The sequence below is a fragment of the Rhamphochromis longiceps genome, linkage group LG20 (genome assembly GCF_057381845.1).
Source record: "Rhamphochromis longiceps isolate RC_006_pf linkage group LG20, R_longiceps_female_GT1.1, whole genome shotgun sequence".
Lineage (NCBI taxonomy): Eukaryota > Metazoa > Chordata > Actinopteri > Cichliformes > Cichlidae > Rhamphochromis > Rhamphochromis longiceps.
This window is the reverse complement of record NC_140576.1, coordinates 32443341-32460278: the sequence shown is the minus strand read 5'-3', so window position 1 is coordinate 32460278 and position 16938 is coordinate 32443341. Positions and strand designations below refer to the sequence as shown.

Sequence of the window (16938 nt, the reverse complement as noted above, 5' to 3'; positions counted from 1 at the left end):
AGTGAGCAGGTTAAGTTCACAGGCTAACTCTGAGTTTAAGTAAACCCTCTTTTGTAAAACAGAAAACCCAGAGTTTCCCTCGTTTTTGAGTTAACAAACTCAGTTTTCACTAAGCCTGCTTCCTGGACCTAGGTCCTTGACTGCCGCTGGTTTTTCAATACTTTCCTCTTGTCATCATTCCCTTCCTCTCCTTCACTTTTTTTTTCTTGCCCTGGCCAACTGCCTGTATCAGAAATGACCGATTCAGTAATTATCATGTTCAAAACCATGTGGGAACTTATCGTCTTCAGTCTGAAGGCTTAATTTATGCTCTGCCCCAAAAAGCTTGATGGAATTCAGGAAAAGGGCTCATGTTTAAGCTGCTCCTGTTTAACTAAATCTTCACCTGGTTTTACTAAATGCCTTTCAGTTGATTTTAACTGACCTGGACCTTTTTAAAGTTTTAGTGTTTTCTTTTTTTTTTTTAAGGTTCAAACTCGTTTAAATCACCTTTCTTCTTCATTCTAATGCTTAGTTTGACATTCAGCAGGTTGTCTTGACCATACCGACATGCACCGAGTTGTAGCCATGTGATTGGTTGATAAAATATAATAAAGCAGTTGAAAAGTTGTTTCTAACAAAGTGGCCGCCTTCTGTGCACTGTTGTATGTAATGTGTGAAAGTATCGTGTTTTTAAAGCACACCTGAGGCTCGTATCCTGTTTTAATAAGGTTTTTATTGCGTATATACGGGTTAAGGTTCATTGTGTGTTCTATGTAATGTAGCACTTCACAACACAGCAGGATTGGAAGAACAACCATCATTTCACCAAACCAATGATTTGCTTAGAAGCAGTGACATACTGAACATCAATTAATTCTTATTTTTTTAATATAAATTGTCCTTGTCAGATTTGATTATTCACTATTAAAAATGCAGCACTGTGAATTTTTTAATCTAAATGGCTTCAGCTTCTACGTATGCCATACCCAATTTCATTTTATGTGCACGCTTTACTCCACAGACATCACTTCACAAGACAAGAACTTGTACATTTTCCCAGTATTATTAATGTGTTTGCCGTACAAATTAAACATTACTAATCTGTCTACAAACCAGCACGGCTGCAGATTACAAACCTCCCCTGAATGCTACTCCATGTCAGACACATGCAACCTTAACATTAAACTAAAAAACAGACGAAAAGAAAGTCTCCTCTGATACACCTACTCTATGCAGAAATGCATCATTCAGTATACCAAACATACAAATATAGTCAAGTTAATGGCCAGTACTCAAACAATAAAAACACACAGACACATCATTATACAGTACAGTACGCTGCTTAGTCTCCATTAGCTTTTGTAATATAGTACAGATAAAACACACACATACATACAGTACATTCATAAATAAAACATAAAACACAGCAAGGTAACTTATCACAATGCGCAGACTTTTAAATTAAAAGAAAATGGTATAATTAAGTGAGGCATTTGTTTATATGTAAATGTGTCATTTAACCCATTATTTGATGAATGTGATGATTATTAATATAGCAGCATAACAGTAGAGTTCCACACAGCTTTCGTAAAATCAAAGTATTAGGTTGATATGTGACAAATAAATTACAGTCTGTAAGTAAATTTAGCTTTATCTTCTGCTTGTGTGCTCACAGCACGCTAACCTGTGACATATGACGCAAAGAAACCTCAAAGGTAGAGAATATTAAAGTAAAACTTGACGACGATTAAAATAGTAACACACTCTGGGCGGCAAAAAACAGTTGAGTTGAAGAAGAAGAAAAGTAATAAAAAGAGTCCGATCACAGTCGCCTGTGATGAGCTTGTGCTCGTCTCTAGTCGCGGTCTAAGTTTGGTCTTCATCAGTGTTCACAGGTAGGGATATTGGTTGAGTTTTCGCTGGTAAGCGGCACCGGAGCGTTGGAAAGGCTGTGCTGCCAGCTGTTGCTGCTGCTGCTGCTGCTGTTGATGGTTGTTGCCGTACTGTCCTGGAGCAGACCCCCCGAGGGCTAAGCTGCTGTTCTTCTGAAGCAGAGCCAAAGAGGAGTAAGCCCCGCTTGCCCTGCCATGGCGGGATGTACCGCCCTGCATCTGGTCTACAGCCTGAGACACTGAGGCCAAGGCGGCAGACGCCGGGTAGGCATACAGATTTGGCGTCGAGCCAAAGAGGGTGCTTTCGTGGAGCCGGTAGGACGAGTGGGAGGAGACGGGAGGGGGATATGTGGGCTGCCTCCTCAGGGAGCTACTGCTTGCTGTTTGCTCGTGAGAAGATGGCATCACAGACTGCTGCAGCTGAAATGAAAGACAAGAATGGCTTGTGAAGTGCAGAGTCAGTCTACAATACCTTTGGCCAGAGAATGCTAAGTAACGCCGTGCACAGAACATCATGCTGTTGAAAGCCGTTACCTGACTCAGATTCAGAGGCTGAGATCTGCTGGACGCAGCCCGCTGATTGCGCTCGGTTGTGGAATCTCCTGACCGACCAGACGCTTGTGTGGATGCCTTTTTGGACTTTACTGAGCCGCTTGTAGCTTGATCTAAAAAAAAAAAAAAAAAAGACAGCCAAGTGTTAGCACTCAGAAGATCAGAAAAATCAATAAAACATAATTTTTTTCTTATTAAACTGCTGTTGAATAATCCAGTTTTGCATCTGCAGTAGCTCAATCATTTATGTGCTGCCTTTTAATAGGATGGTTCATGTACACATAGGCATGTCAACTCTAAATGTTTTTCAATCCCAAAACCAAAGAAGAATGTTGCACACAGTTTTCAAATTAAATGAGCCCCTCTGTTTGAACCGGTTTTGGACCTGAAGCTGCTGGAGCCTTGTGGGTTGTGCTTTCTCCAGGCTGGCTTTTAACTGAGGGCATGATGACTGCTAGAGACTTTGTAGGCTGAGAGGAGGTTTTGGGGCTCAGGGGGCTGCTGGTAGAGGAGTCTGAGTCATGGGAGTCGTGCACAGTCACACAGCTGATCACATTGGTTCTCTGACTTGTTCCAGAGCTGCGGGAGAAAAGAAGAAGAGTAAAAGGTTTTAAAAATAACATTTTTATTAGACACTACTAAAAGTTGGGGAAAAGAAAGCAGTGCAACATAAGGTGACCAGATTGAAAACGAGGCTCACCAGGCAGCAGGAAACTTTGTATCATCCTCATTTTCAGAGTCGCTGTGAATGGTGATGATGCTGACGGCAGGGCTTGGTGTGTCAGAGATAACAATGGGCTGAGACTGGTCACCGGCAAAGGAAGTGCTGTTGACCACATTGGTGGCTGATTGTACTGAGGACACCGGCCTGGAGGAGAGAATAAGCAGCACACTGACTGTCTTAAATCAAATATAAACATATGCGAACAATAAGGTGAGAAATGAAAAGATCGACAGGATACCTGGGTCTGCTCTCAGCGTGTCGAGCCTTTGATCTCTTGCCCTGTTGGGATCTCGAGTGAGCGGCCCCTGAGCTGTGGTTTTGAGTCCCAGTATGACGGCCAGCACCAGAGTCGTGCTGGTTAACGCTATCGTATTGGCTGCCATGGCGACCCCTACAAAGCAGAGATATCGCTTTAGTACAAGTAAGCAGTTACACTTGTGAGAGATGCTGTTCCATTTTAACTCAAAAATGAGCACCATCAGAATAAACTACCTCCAGCCTGAAGTCTGCTGACTGTCGGAGATGTGGGCTCCCATGGGTGGCTCTGGCACCACAGCCTGCCCCGGGTTGTGAATGGACATGCCAGGCATCTGTTGCCATGTGGAGGGGATTAGAATCTGCTGTGTTCCCGCTGGCCAGCCCTGCTGTGTGAGCACATGTACACAAGCATGCTGAAAAACTGTAAGAAACAGGTGTTAAGTGCAAAACAGAAATCTGAGAGAAGACTCAGTGAGCACATGCCTCTATCACTATGCCAGCTGAATAAAAGGCAGCATGGGTTCAGCTTACATATTGTTTTCAGATTTATTGCTGTGTGTAGAGAGAGATGTATTTTTAACTGCTAAAAAGGAAAGAGAAGTGATTTAACAGCTTAAAAAGAAAACATTTCACATGGATTATGATGCCAAGCATTTATGCCACATGAATCTGGGCCAAGCAAACGCTTTCTTTGTAACAACAATAATCACCAAAGCTTAGACACAGACGTGCACTGCTGTCTTCCACCAGGTGGCACCAAAGGTTTGCTGTATAAGTATGCTAGTAGGCTAATAGGTTAGTAATAAAGAGTCACAATTGTGTTTCCCACAATTATGTAGGAAAGAAGAAAAAACGGAAAAGAACTTGTCCCCTTGGACTGAAAATGTATGTCATCAAAGATTTCTTAAGCAAGACAGGAGGACCTGACTGGACACAGGCTTAAGCCAAAGGACCACTTGAGCCCCTTTTCCATTAGTACCTCCTCGGATCGACTTGCCACGGTGAACCATGCTTTTCAGGGTTTTCCATTTAGTCATAGTACCTGGTACCAGGTTCTAAAATAGTACCTGTTCAGCCGCGGTTCCAAGCAATCTGAGCATATACTAAAAGGTGACGTTGTCAGACTGCATGCCACCAATTGGTTGGTCAGTGACGTCACTCAATCATGAGAGCATCTCATTTACGAAAATCTAAACTGCCATTTTTGAAACCTGGCAATGCTACAAAAACAACACCGTGGTCCCACAGACCGAGCAGCTGGAATATCATTGCTTCAAAGTCCACCTTTGTTGTAGGGTTTTGTGTTGCATACTAATTACGCCAAGGATGCTCGGATACATTGCTATAACAACAACCACGCACATTAGCTGGTACTTGATTGTAATGGAAAACCAGTCGATCCGAGTCGAGTCTTGGCATGCCAATCCAAGTGGGTAATGGAAAAGGGGCTTTAAAGATTGATAACATTAAATGATCTGTAATGCAGCATTTTCTGTAAGAAAACTGTAGGCATTTCATTTAAACGTTTTAAGTACAGCTGTCAAATTTAGCAATATTTCCTTCTTAAATCATAAAAAAGTAGTTGTAAATGTAAATGTAACATGAGTAACACATACTAGTAATTTAAGCATTTATAGGATCCTACCTGTGCCAGCATGCTGGGCTGGATGTGAAGAGACTGGGAGGACTGGTTCTGAGGGACTAAGGGTACTGAGTTTTCCATTCTCACTGGGTAAGCAGATGGCTTGTTAGAGGTTTGAAGACCTGCACGAATGTCAGATATGAAGAACTGGTCACAAAATATAGGTGGAAAAAGAGAGAAAACATAACTTTTTGTTTAAACTGTCCCATCATTTTTACCCTGGATGGTTGGTGGGCAAACAATAAGTGTCTGCTGGAAGGGCTCGGTCTGGGTGCAGAGCTGGGTGGGTCTGGTTTGCAGAGGAACTCCCTGCTGGGTCAGACCAGGGATGTTGATGGTGGCCTGCTGGTAGAGGCCAGGCTGATAGTTCAGCAGTGGGACATTACTACTGAGAGACAGGGACTGGCCTCCTGTAGAGGTCATCTGGAAGACACGACAAAGGAAATTTTTAAATTAATGCCTAAAAAGATGAATTGAGATTTTTACATTTTTGTATGAGAGTTGCATTTACAAGCATACAATGTCAAAGTCTTCAAGTGCCTAAAGCCAGGCTATGAATCAGAAATGGAAAAGTTTCTTTGGTGCATTCCTACATCTAGTACTTGTAAATAAGTTGTTTTTAAATGTCTCGCCGTTTGAAATGAAAGCGTCTGTACATAGAAGTGTACAAGCTAATAAATTAGCATTGTTCTACAAAATAACCAATTACATCTTCAACAGAAATTATGAATATAATCTTAAGATCAAACTGTTCCCGAGGCAGTTTAGAGAGGATCTTCTCACTTGATTGTGCTGATTAAGTTGGCTACTGAATGTGACAGTGAGGTTTGTTGCTGCACTCGGGGTGTTGTTGCTTGCAAACATATTTTTTCCGTTCTCAAAGGCGCTGCATCGGCGTTTACATATATCCATATTTTGGAAGCAGGACTTCACGCTGTGGAATAAAAACAAATACATATAAATATATACATTTAAATCAGACAGAAGCTAAACAACAGTCATCACAATCTGTAGCTTCATTTCTTTATCCACGCAGGTCTTACTGTGAGCTGTGCGGGAAGTGCAGCAGGTGGGTCATGGTAACAAATGGGTGGTTCAGCGTCTTCATAGGTGTGATCCTTTTGTCAGCGTCGAGTGTCAGCATCTTCTTCAGCAGGTCTATAAACTCCCGTCTGTCAGCCTTCTCTGCCAGGATGTCTGTGCCCTCCAGGTTTGTCATGTTCACCTGCAGGAAGTCACGGCCCATGTGACATGTTCACAGCACAAAAAAGTACCTCCTTTCAACTTTTACTAATTACTTTTCCCTGGCCTACATGGAAAACATGAGCCTGGTTCTTTACACCATGCTCCTTTAATATGCATAGCAGAACCTCTAGTAAGAAATACCAGATTATTCCCAAGGTTGTTATTTAAGTAAAAGGGAAAAGGGGAAAATATAATGCTTGTCACATTGTTGCTCATCCTGTGCATCATTTTGTTTCCCTGATTAAATGATTCAGTGTAGCTCCTGCCTTTCCAAAGCTTTTTGATGACCGAAGACAAATTAATTGATCATATTAGAGGTATCAACACAACAACAGCTATAACAGCAGGTTATGACGTGAAATGGTGTTAATGTTTGTTGGATTGTGTACTGCTATGAACTGTGTGACAGCACTGTTTCCTTTATTCATAGAGAAAGGTCCAGTGTATCCTCTGCTAAACAAGGTAATCCAAAGAAGCATTAAAGCAAGCAAAACTCAATCAGGAGAAGAAAAAGTACACGTCACAGGGGCAACTTGAACTCCTGACCACTCGCTCTGAGATCTATTTCTTATCCTATTACACATTAACACACTTAGATCACAGTTACCAAATTAGCTAAAGTCAAATGTCGGTCTATTTAACAAAAATACAACAAAAAACAGACATATGCATTTCATTTCTTTGTTGCAATGATGCAATTGCTGCAGTTTTTTGCTTTGTTGATATGGTCTGACTGGGGCTTTACCTGGAAACACTGTTGTTGTCTAAAATCTAGGGTATAGTTTTTGCCATCATGCCATTTTGGCTGCTGTTTGGGCCATGTTTGTGAGGGTCCTACTTTGCCCCAAAGAGGGAGCAACACTTAAAATATCTGCTTACAGCAGCTGTCTCTTAGACAGGATAACTCCTCACCTGCATCATGTCATCCAGACAGTTGAAGATGTATTTTCTTGCCTCCTTCGACTTGATGCCCATCTCTGCCTCGTGCTCTGCAGGTGTCTGCAGAAAAAGGAACCACAGCAACACTTCAGTACATGAAGTGTTTTTTCTCGTTTGGGGACTCATATCTGTGTCACCTACTTTGAGCCTCCACAGCGGGTAGCTCGAGTCAGGGCCTCGGTTGAAAAAGCGGCTGGTCTTGGTTCCTGCACTAAGGAGGTACTCTGCTGGAAGACCCTGGGTCTGAGAAATGTAGCGAATCTGAGAGAAAACAATGAAAAATAAGTATAAAATAGTGGTTAAATGATGGTTAAAATTAAAGGCACTGCCTCTTTGGTTGACAGCTGTCCCAAGACAGGCAGCTGTGTCTGATTTTTATGTAAATGTCAGTGTGTATAAGGGTGCTGCAGATGACCTGGTCATACTCTGAGGCACCGGGATAAAGGGGCCATCCTAAGAACAGCTCAGCAATGACACATCCCAAAGACCACATATCGATGGCTTCACAGAAAGGAAGGCCCAGGATAATCTCTGGAGCTCTGTAGGCCCATCAAAGCCAATAAATGTGAAGATCACAGCAAGTAATTCACAAGATATTTCATAGCTCTAGGCAAAAATGCTCACCTGTAATATCGAGACTGCAGGTAAGTTGAGCATACAGCTTTGGAAACATGGCTCGCCGAGCCGAAATCAATGACCTTCACCCTGTATGGCTGCCTCAGAGGGTCTACCAGCATGATGTTTTCAGGCTTCAGGTCAGCATGGATCAGCCCCAGGCTCTTCAGCTTCATTAGCGCGGTGGCGACCTGCTGCAGGATTGGCCGGATGCACTTGAGCATCAGAGGGCTGAACTTGCTGTGCTTCAGAAAGTCGTAAAGGTTCTGCTCCAGCATCTCAAACACAAGGCACGTGTGATTCTTGTGCTGGAAACACTCGTACGAGCGGACAAAGTTGAACTCATCGGCATTTTCCGTGCTCAGCCTGCTGAGGATACTCACCTGCAAGTAGGAGGAAGATGATATTATGTGGTAATAAACAGAAAAATGAATGCGAAAGTAACATCTTCCTTAACAGGCCAAAACATGAAGGTTCACAGAATTTATCTTCGGTACCACCAGTACTCAAAATCACATATCAGCCCTATGGCAGAAACAACACAGAGGATCAGAGAAGTCAGTAGGATTCATCCTCCAATTAAAACATATAAAACAAAACCTGTACAAAATTCTGCGGCAATCAAATAGATTGGCCACTGACTGAAATATCTAAAGTTCAGGTTATTGTATCTGTATTCCCGTAGCTGGATGTTGGCTGATCTCAACCATAACTGCCAACCATGCAGCCAGACCACTAACACTGCTTACAATATAAAGCAAATAAAAGAAACCTGCTTTTGGCTGCTCCCATTTGCACAAGGGATCACCACAGCAGGTAGCCATGCTCATTTGATTTGGCAGATTTTCATGCCGGATGCTCTTCATATTGTGTTATATTGTGAGCACAAGCGTCTCTATGGAGGTCCACGTGCCTGACAACTGCACAGGAAATATGACAGCTGTCCATGTCTACAATCTAGTATAATCCCTGCCATGTATCAGTGCTTCAATTCGCTGTAGTCTAGTCCTGAGGTAACTATTGATGTCTTATTAAAAACAAGGTGGAGGCTGACATGGTCAAACAAGCTGAAAACAGGCCAAAAGCACAAGTAGGATTGCATTTATGATGTCATATACATGCACCGCCATTCCCAATTTTCATATTATATGAAATTATATGCTAATAAAGGCTCCTTTCATCAATTTTAACAATATGTACTCACCTCAATTTGCCCTTGCCGAGCATAAGAGGGATGGTTCTTCAAGATTTTAATGGCCACTATCTCATTTGTGCCCCGCTTCCAGCATTTAGCCACCTGACCGAAGGTGCCGCGTCCCAGAAACTCGAGCACCTCGTAACTGTTGGACATGGAGCACAGGATCTCGTGCTGCACCAGCTGATAGTCGCCCTCGCTGTGGGAGTTGCTGCTCTTGGTGGTGGAGGTGGAGTGTGCTATGGACTGAGCAGTGGTGGTTCCCCCGCCACCGCCACCATTGCGGTTTGAGACCACGGGGGCGGAGAGCTCCTCCAGTATCTGCACGCTGTCGCTGCTGTCCACCTCCTCACTCTTCCTCTTCAGGCTGTACTGCTTGTGATAGAGATCGGACGGCTGGGAGGAGGACTCTGCATCCTTGATTCGCCGGCTGGAGGAGGAAGATGAAGAGGAGGATGAAGGAGGCCCGCAAAGGCTGCCCGTGCTGTCTGCCGCCCGCACCACCGTCTGCTCCCTTGAGCCGGCCGTTGGCGGGTGGACCTGGTTGGAAGTGTACACTTGGTTAAAGTTGGAGCCAGAGGTTGAGGGTGCAGCTCCCTGGGTAGAGCTCTGCTGGTAGTAACCATTGTCTCCCAGCTGGCTTGATGCATCCCAGGAGGGGTTCTCCACTTTAAGTCTCTTTGAGCGAGAGTAGGCACTGGAGGACACAGAGGGGGAGGAGAACACCTGGAGCTGCGACGCCATGTCTGTGGAGGAGCAGGAAGTGGGTTAGTTTTGTTTTAGAGCCTCTATTTATATTTGTGTGTGTGTTCTTGTATGTTACTCATTTATTTATGTTTAATTATGTGTAAACAGACAGAAGCAGTTAACTGTTTTATCCTCAAGTTTGGAGCTGCAATAATCAATCAATTAAAGAATTATCTGATTAGTGCCAAACATCAAAGGTGATCAGTGGTACTATTTACGCTTGACTTTTGACCTACTTTACATCCCATTTCCTTTATATTTTCCTCTTCTGGAGTACTTGGCAGCAAAAATCATCCTGCAGGAGTAGACTTCACCTAAGCAGGAAAATGATTCTCATATAGTCTACCTAAAATCAGGTCTTTTAAACCCCGTGACTCTTTTTTTCCCCCCCAATTTGTTTTCTATTAATTTCAACAAGTCATTGGGATGTTATTTATGATTAAAGTGGACGTATTAAACTAATTTCCGGCTCTGTATTTTTATTCTTGGATTGTAGCAGGGTAGCTATCCCTAATTCCTTAAGTCTGAAACAAGCCGATTTGATTCCCGTAAAGCAAATTTCTTCTGATTAGTGACCCCTCCCATAAAAGCAGGTGGGTGGAGCTTCCGGGCACACAACTAGAACTGTACTCTACAGATGAGCACACGTCACACAGAGCCAAGAGCAGGAAAAAAACTGTCATGGTGAGCGTTTACAGCAGAGTGGAGATTTTGACTCACAGGAATTACTGGTACTTTTTTGAAATTCAAATAATCTGTAGGCCGATTAGGCATGAGTTTCATCAGTTAAAGTTAATTGTGAGTGACATGTTGTTGGTAACTGTTAGATATTGGGGGTGGACATTTAAATCTCCAGAACTGAAACCCGTATTTGATTGGTTTAATGAAATAAAAGGACAAAAATGATCACATTTTCACAAGAGACCTGGACTGAGCTATATACTGTTTATTATTCAGATTTGTGATATTGCATTTATTAGCACAGAAAAGTGTGATTCCAGTGTTTTGACCCAATAGAAACTATCAAGCTGGGGCTACATCTAAAACCACTTGACTTAGACATCATTAACATGTGTTTCCGCTAACTGGCAGTAACTAACCCCAGCAGCATTTTCCCAAACCTGACTGACAGTACCTGTATTTGCTGACTCTGCACACCGTTGCCTGTGTGATATTAAGGCCTCGTCATCTTCTCACCGAGCAGCTCCGTGTGGTGCAGCAGCGGGTCGGCGGAGCTGCTCGCTGCCTGCTCGGAGCTGGAAGGATGAGAGCTAACCGAGCTAACAGCCAGCTAGCTTTTTCACGAATATCTGAGTCATACCTGACTCCGATCCGCTGTCTCACATCGCGCGACAAACCCGCATTACGCTTGTCGTTTCTCTCGAAATGTCAGATAACATCCCGATGAGCACCGTCTCCGGGACACAGCTCCATCATCACAGTCTGCTCGCTCCACTTCCTGTCCTGCCGACGTAACCGGCGGCGAGATGTGACGGACGTCAACGGCCACGTGCGTCTCCTGCAGTCAAAGATCGTGTATCTCCCAAGTGTATCTCTCTTCCTTATTTTCCTATCTTTATTAGACTGATCTGGTTCTCTTTTAATTAACCCTGTGACTATATATGTATAACTACATTCGTGACATTTTCCCTGTAGTTTCTCTCTGAGTAGCACTGGTTGAACTGTCTGTCCTGGGACAACATGTCTATGTGGTGGAGGAGTCCAAGTACTTGACTGAAGACTAGTACAGAGTCTGTATACAAGAAGGGGATGAGCAGGCTCTGTTTACTAAGGAAGCCGAGATGCTTAATGTGTGCTGCAAAATGATTGAGAGTTTCTATCAGTCAGCTGTGGGGAGCAGAGTGTAGTTTTCTGTAGTTAGTCTGGCTCTGTGATTGGCAGCAAATTGTGCATTTTTGAAGCTGTGATAGAAAGGTGGACACTGAACAAACTGTTGTCCATAGTCTGTAGTCCTGACCACCCTCTGTGCCACTTGTACCTTCTTCAGTACTGGTGGAGCCTCAAGGACCTTCTATAAGGTGGTAGCACTAGGTTGTTAATGTTGTTATTAACAGTTATTTATATTGTATTATTATTATTATTATTATGACATGGAAACTAGTGAAAAATCATCAGATTAAGTGACTAATATACAGTATAAGTTTATAATTCTGTATGGAGGACCTGAGAAGCAACGTTCATGGCTGAAAAATTAGTCCTCCCGTGGTCGGCTGAGGCTGGCTCCAAAAGGAGTTAAATCCCCAAGTTCACAACATTAAGAAAACCGTCAGTATACACTGGATCATGAAAAAGATTATTATTATTGTTATCATTATTATATTGATGTGATTTACATTTAAATGTAAGGGTGTGGCTGCTTTCATTGACAGCTTCAGCCAACAGCTGCCAGAGAGGCCTCACCTCAGCTGAAGTCACTTAACTTGACCCCTTGACTGTCCACATTTCTCTTTTGGTGAGTGAAATTGTAGAAGTTTATATCTGTCAGATGCACTCAATACAGTTTGAAAATGCAGACGGCTAACTTTGCACTGCACTTTTTTTTGTCTAAATATGGTCACTTCTGGTTCTAAAAGGAACAAACCCCACCTCCAAATGCAATGTCCAAAATCTGATCGGTGATGCCACAGTGGCTACGCTCATCTTTTTTTAAACAGTTGATGGACAGTTACCATGGAAATAAAGCATTAAATTATGATTTTATTATTTTATCTTCTTAGACAGCATTTTTAAAACATTCCATTCGTTATTTATATATTTAAAAATGTACTTTTTTAACCCATGGAAATTTAATATTGTTTTTGTACACCTTTTAAAATTAAACAATTTAGAGATAGATTATCTTTCACCCATCTATCCATTAATTTCATTACTTACAAATATATTAAACAGAAAAATAATGTGTAATCAATTCATTTATAGAAACTGAATTACTGAATTTTATAGAAACTGAATTACTGAATTTTATAGATAGATATACATCTTTATATAGAGAGAAAGATGGAGTTGGATGTGTGTGTGTGTGAGAGAGAGAGAGAGAGAGAGAGAGAGAGAGAGAGAGAGAGAGAGAGAGAGAGAGAGAGAGAGAGAGAGAGAGAGAGAGAGAGAGAGAGAGAGAGAGAGAGAGAGAGAGAGAGAGAGAGAGAGAGAGAGAGAGAAAGATCACATTTTAACCACTGGTACCTTATTATTTATTTATATTTTTTAAATTTAGAATTTTGTTCTCCTAATTAAAACTTGTGATAATGCTATTCTAGCTAAATATTCCATGGAAAGGTGGCTGTAAACACCATATTGACAAATAAACACAAATAAAGACTTATTGGGAAATTAGAAATTATTAGCAGACATATTGAATTTATAAACTGTATAGCTACAGTCAACTGAAATTGGGCTTCACTGTATTTTTATTATTCCCTAATTAAAAAGATCAATTTGTCACACATTTCAACACAAGGAGGCGCTGTTGTCTCAGCGACAAGGAAAAACGGAGTGAGTCGAACAGACGATGTTTATTTCCATCCATCTCTCATCTTGCCTTTTCAGATATATTAGCATTTTTATTTTTGTCTCTACAGCTTGTTTACAGCATCAGAAGCACTGCGTTTTATAGTGGTACACCACAGTAGACAAAAATACATCACCAAGACTACACCAGCATAGTCGATGCAAAAACAAAGGATAAAGAGAACATGTTTCAGATCAAAACTGCTTATCAAGATGATAATAACTAATGATATTAAATTTCTTATCCTTGAAATATAATAGGAGTACATGCATGCAGTACATATACAATCAAACATACTGGAAAGTATTGATGTAATGAATCAGCAAAGAAATGATGGTTCATACAAAACAAGTGCTCAACTAACAATGTATTTATACACATATATATCTGAGAGGAAAAGACCAGCAGATCCTCATAGAACAAAACCCTATCAAAATAAAAGTTGTAACTGAACTAAAATGCATTAATTTCTTCACTTTAATGAACTTTAAATGTGACGTTTATTTATTTATGCATTTTTTGTAGCTTTCTCTGTACACAGAGAAAGCTACAAAAAATGCATAAACTGACTGTATAGTATACTGTGATGGCTGAATTTATTCAGCAGCATCAGGCTCCTCTTCTCATTGAAATCCAGCTGTGGTGAATGTTTGGAAGGCTGCATTTTTCAAGTATTTTCTCCCTCTCTCGACTCTTGAAGGACTACCTGAAGGAGTGTCGGAAGTGCAAACTCCTTCTTTTCAGCTTTTCTGGGTTGTGGGAAGCCATGTGCGAAAATTCTCGGAAGATGTCAAGGTACGTGGCGTCTCCTGATGAACAAAAAGAGAAAACACAACAGGAAATGACGATGAAAACCACAGCCCGAGACCCAAAGCTCTTTGAAGAGTCAAAACATCTTTCTAAATGAAAGTTAGGAAGGAAACAACAGAGGAGCCTTCTGAATGAAGGGCCGAGGCACCATGAAGCTTCCCCTCTTTCAACTTTCCAAATACTGAGCCTCTACTTTTCCTGTTGTCATGGTGACCGCTGAGCCCACCACCGCTACTACCACAACAAAAGCAACTCAAGTCTTTTGTGTCCGTGAGAGCTGCCAGGCTCAGAAAATTAAAAAGGGGATGAAAATTCCTGGTTTTCCCAGCTTGTTTCTGAGTCAGAGAGTTCAAGGCTCCTGGTATTTATGGAGGTTTCCTTTCCTCTATAGACATTCCTTATTGAGCTGGTTTTCCTATCTGTGTTTGGCCTTTGCTCTCAGAATATTTTACAAATGTTTGTTCCCACAGTCTTAAGAGAATTGAGGCAGTAGAAAGGATTTTGTTGCCTCTTTTTTTTTTCCTCGAATAATGAACAGAAGGATTTTTTAGTAGTACCACTTTATTAGGTACAGCTGTTAAGTTTCTTGTTCATGCAACTATCTATTCAGCCAATCACCTGGCAGCAACTCGGTGCATTTAGGCATCTAAAACCGGTCAAGATGACTTGCTGAACTTCAAACTGAGCATCACAATGAGGAAGAAAGATAATTTAAGACAGCGGTCCCCAACCTTTTTTGCGCTACGGACCGGTTTATGTCCAAAAATATTTCACGGACCGGCCTTTAAGGTGTCGCAAATTAGTACAACAAAATAAAACCAGTACCGGTACCAAAACAAAGAAGTTTTATTCATAACACATGGGAAAAGACCCAGGGAAACAGAGTTAATGATAAAAACAATAAAAACCCTGAAAACCATAAATTTCACACCCAAGCCCCAACTGTCGCGGCCCGGTACCAAACGACTCACGAACCAGTACCAGGACGAGATTTGGGGACCGCTGATTTAAGAGAGTTTGAATGTGGCATGGGTTGGTCTTAGTATTTCTTTGCTGACCTGTTGGGACTTTCCCAAACAGTTAGGCTATTTCTAGAGTTTACAGAGAATGGTCATAAAAAGAGAAAATATCGAGTTATCCATACTATTTGATTATTTTGCCTGCTGAATTAATACGTTTGCTCACTTACAAAGAAATGAACAGTCTCTCATTTTTATGGTCGTCTCATATTACTGAAGAGAAATTGAATATCAACCAAAAATCCCCCCCCCCCCCCCAAAAAAAACCCCACATTACATAGAAATTATAAATTTATTTGTTGGAATGGAAGAAACTGATTCTGTGGACTTAATGTCGCGACTTAATGAGTTGAGATCAGGAGTATCTGTTATTGATCGACTGTCTAATCAAATACTTAAATTATTCAATGATACACAATTCAGTTTATAACTTTTATATAATGTGTTGTTATTTTTACCTATCATACTGTTTAATGCACTAAACAGCTCCCCCCCCCTCCAAACACACACACACACACACACACACACACACACACACACACACACACACACACACACACACACGCCACTTCAAATATTAAATATATTAGTTATTTGCTATTTGCTTCATAGTTATGCTTTGTGGTAAAGTTAGTAAAGCAAGTGAAAGAAGAAATAAAGCACAGAAGAAAGAGAGAAGTTAGTGATTAGTCAGACCTTTTGTTTATTTTTTAGTATCATATTAGAAGACACAAAGAGGAAAACATAGGTAGAAGTTAGTGTTAACACACACAAGTACTGTAAATTCTGAGATGCATGTTTTTGTTTTTTTTTGTTTTTTACAATATTACAATATTCAAAGAAATTGTACAGAAAACAGTCAAGAGACAGGAAAAAAGAAGTACAGGAAAGTTAGAAATGGCCTGTTAGAAGTTAAAGTGTTAATAGTTTTTGCGTTTATATACACAACAGTCACTGTAGACACACTGAGCTGTACAACACCTAATCCTTCAATGGCTTAATGCTTTGTCGACGACATCATTCATCTTGTAAAAACTGAGACCTTTTGGAGAGTGTTTTGGTGGTGTTGACACCACGTACTGCACAAAAAAGGAAAGGCTGAGAGACGGCATGTTTTCAAAGTGCGGAAATGAGCGAGCTACCCTTCCTGTCAATGTCATATCGTTTAAACAGTTTTACCTGGCAAATAAAAGAATGGGACTGTACAAAAATTATTAGGAAGGTTTGTGGAGTCAGAAAATAGTTGGCGGCAAAATAGTTTCTCCAACTAAATTTACTCAAAGGGGCTAAACCAGTAGCTGTAAGCATTGGGATATTACACTGTCTAAGCTTATCATAAGACTTTTTCTTTAGTGTCAATTACAAAATAACACCATTAGGCAGTAATGATGCTCTTTCCAGTGGATAGCGTTTATATAAACTAATCTGGAAATCACAAACATCTCTACTATAATCATCTTTAGACAGTCCCAGATTGTTAAGATTCTCCATATAAAACTAAAATTGGTAAAAACATTTCTGCTCTCTAAAAGCTCTGCAAGCTTTCTTTGGTTTGAGCTAAACCCCAACAGTCTGAAGGGAGTCTGTCTGTATTTTTATGTAGGCTTTGGATAACACACTGTCGCTAACTGCAAGCTAGCAAGCGGATCAAACAAAAAGTGTTGAGCTGCCAGGTTCACTGTTCTTGTCACCCAGCCAACAGATGATTGCAGGAGAGGGTGTTCAGTCTGTTTGCATTAACTGATTTCTGCCATGGATGTCACCTCATGCACTGTTGTCGTGATTTGGTATT

The 16938-nt window shown here is 41.3% G+C and overlaps 2 protein-coding genes across 8 annotated transcripts in view; both read right to left on the bottom strand.

The window, feature by feature from the left end:
• Window positions 1–701: 701 nt before the first annotated feature.
• Window positions 702–11276, bottom strand: hipk1a (homeodomain interacting protein kinase 1a). 2 transcript variants are annotated; one of them, XM_085394090.1, is made up of 16 exons: window positions 10927–11276; window positions 9054–9790; window positions 7859–8232; window positions 7650–7773; window positions 7376–7495; window positions 7208–7294; window positions 6094–6275; window positions 5834–5984; window positions 5269–5473; window positions 5054–5172; window positions 3643–3794; window positions 3389–3541; window positions 3127–3294; window positions 2812–3005; window positions 2409–2539; window positions 702–2294 (listed from the first exon to the last, which is right to left on the bottom strand). In XM_085394090.1, the coding sequence occupies exons 2-16, from the start codon at window positions 9786–9788 to the stop codon at window positions 1872–1874; spliced, it is 3318 nt and encodes a 1105-aa protein (XP_085250216.1). In that variant the 5' UTR covers window positions 9789–9790; window positions 10927–11276; the 3' UTR covers window positions 702–1871. The 2 variants fall into 2 exon arrangements, with proteins under 2 accessions (XP_085250216.1, XP_085250217.1); XM_085394091.1 differs by having other exon boundaries at window positions 3643–3791.
• A 2011-nt stretch (window positions 11277–13287) lies between these two features.
• Window positions 13288–16938, bottom strand: part of LOC146645695 (arf-GAP with coiled-coil, ANK repeat and PH domain-containing protein 3-like) — a 70227-nt gene continuing 66576 nt past the window's right edge. For 2 of the 6 annotated variants that reach the window (XM_085392959.1, XM_085392960.1), the window contains exon 25: window positions 13288–14126. Coding sequence is in view for 4 of the 6 variants with exons in the window: in XM_085392956.1 (XP_085249082.1) it covers window positions 14020–14126 (107 nt within the window). In the remaining 2 variants the exon portion in view is untranslated. The remainder of the gene's footprint in view (window positions 14127–16938) is intronic. The other 4 variants (XM_085392956.1, XM_085392958.1, XM_085392954.1 and 1 more) reach the window with 2 other exon arrangements.

Bases quoted from the DNA above. Each gene is read 5' to 3' on its own strand.
- hipk1a (XM_085394090.1), bottom strand. From the start codon at position 9,788: ATGGCGTCGCAGCTCCAGGTGTTCTCCTCCCCCTCTGTGTCCTCCAGT. The intron at 7,496-7,649 runs GTCATCTGCAGC...GTTTTCTCTCAG, and splicing joins GTGCCTCAGAGTATGACCAG to ATTCGCTACATTTCTCAGAC. The intron at 3,295-3,388 runs GTATCCTGTCGA...TCTCTCCTCCAG, and splicing joins CACGCTGAGAGCAGACCCAG to GCCGGTGTCCTCAGTACAAT.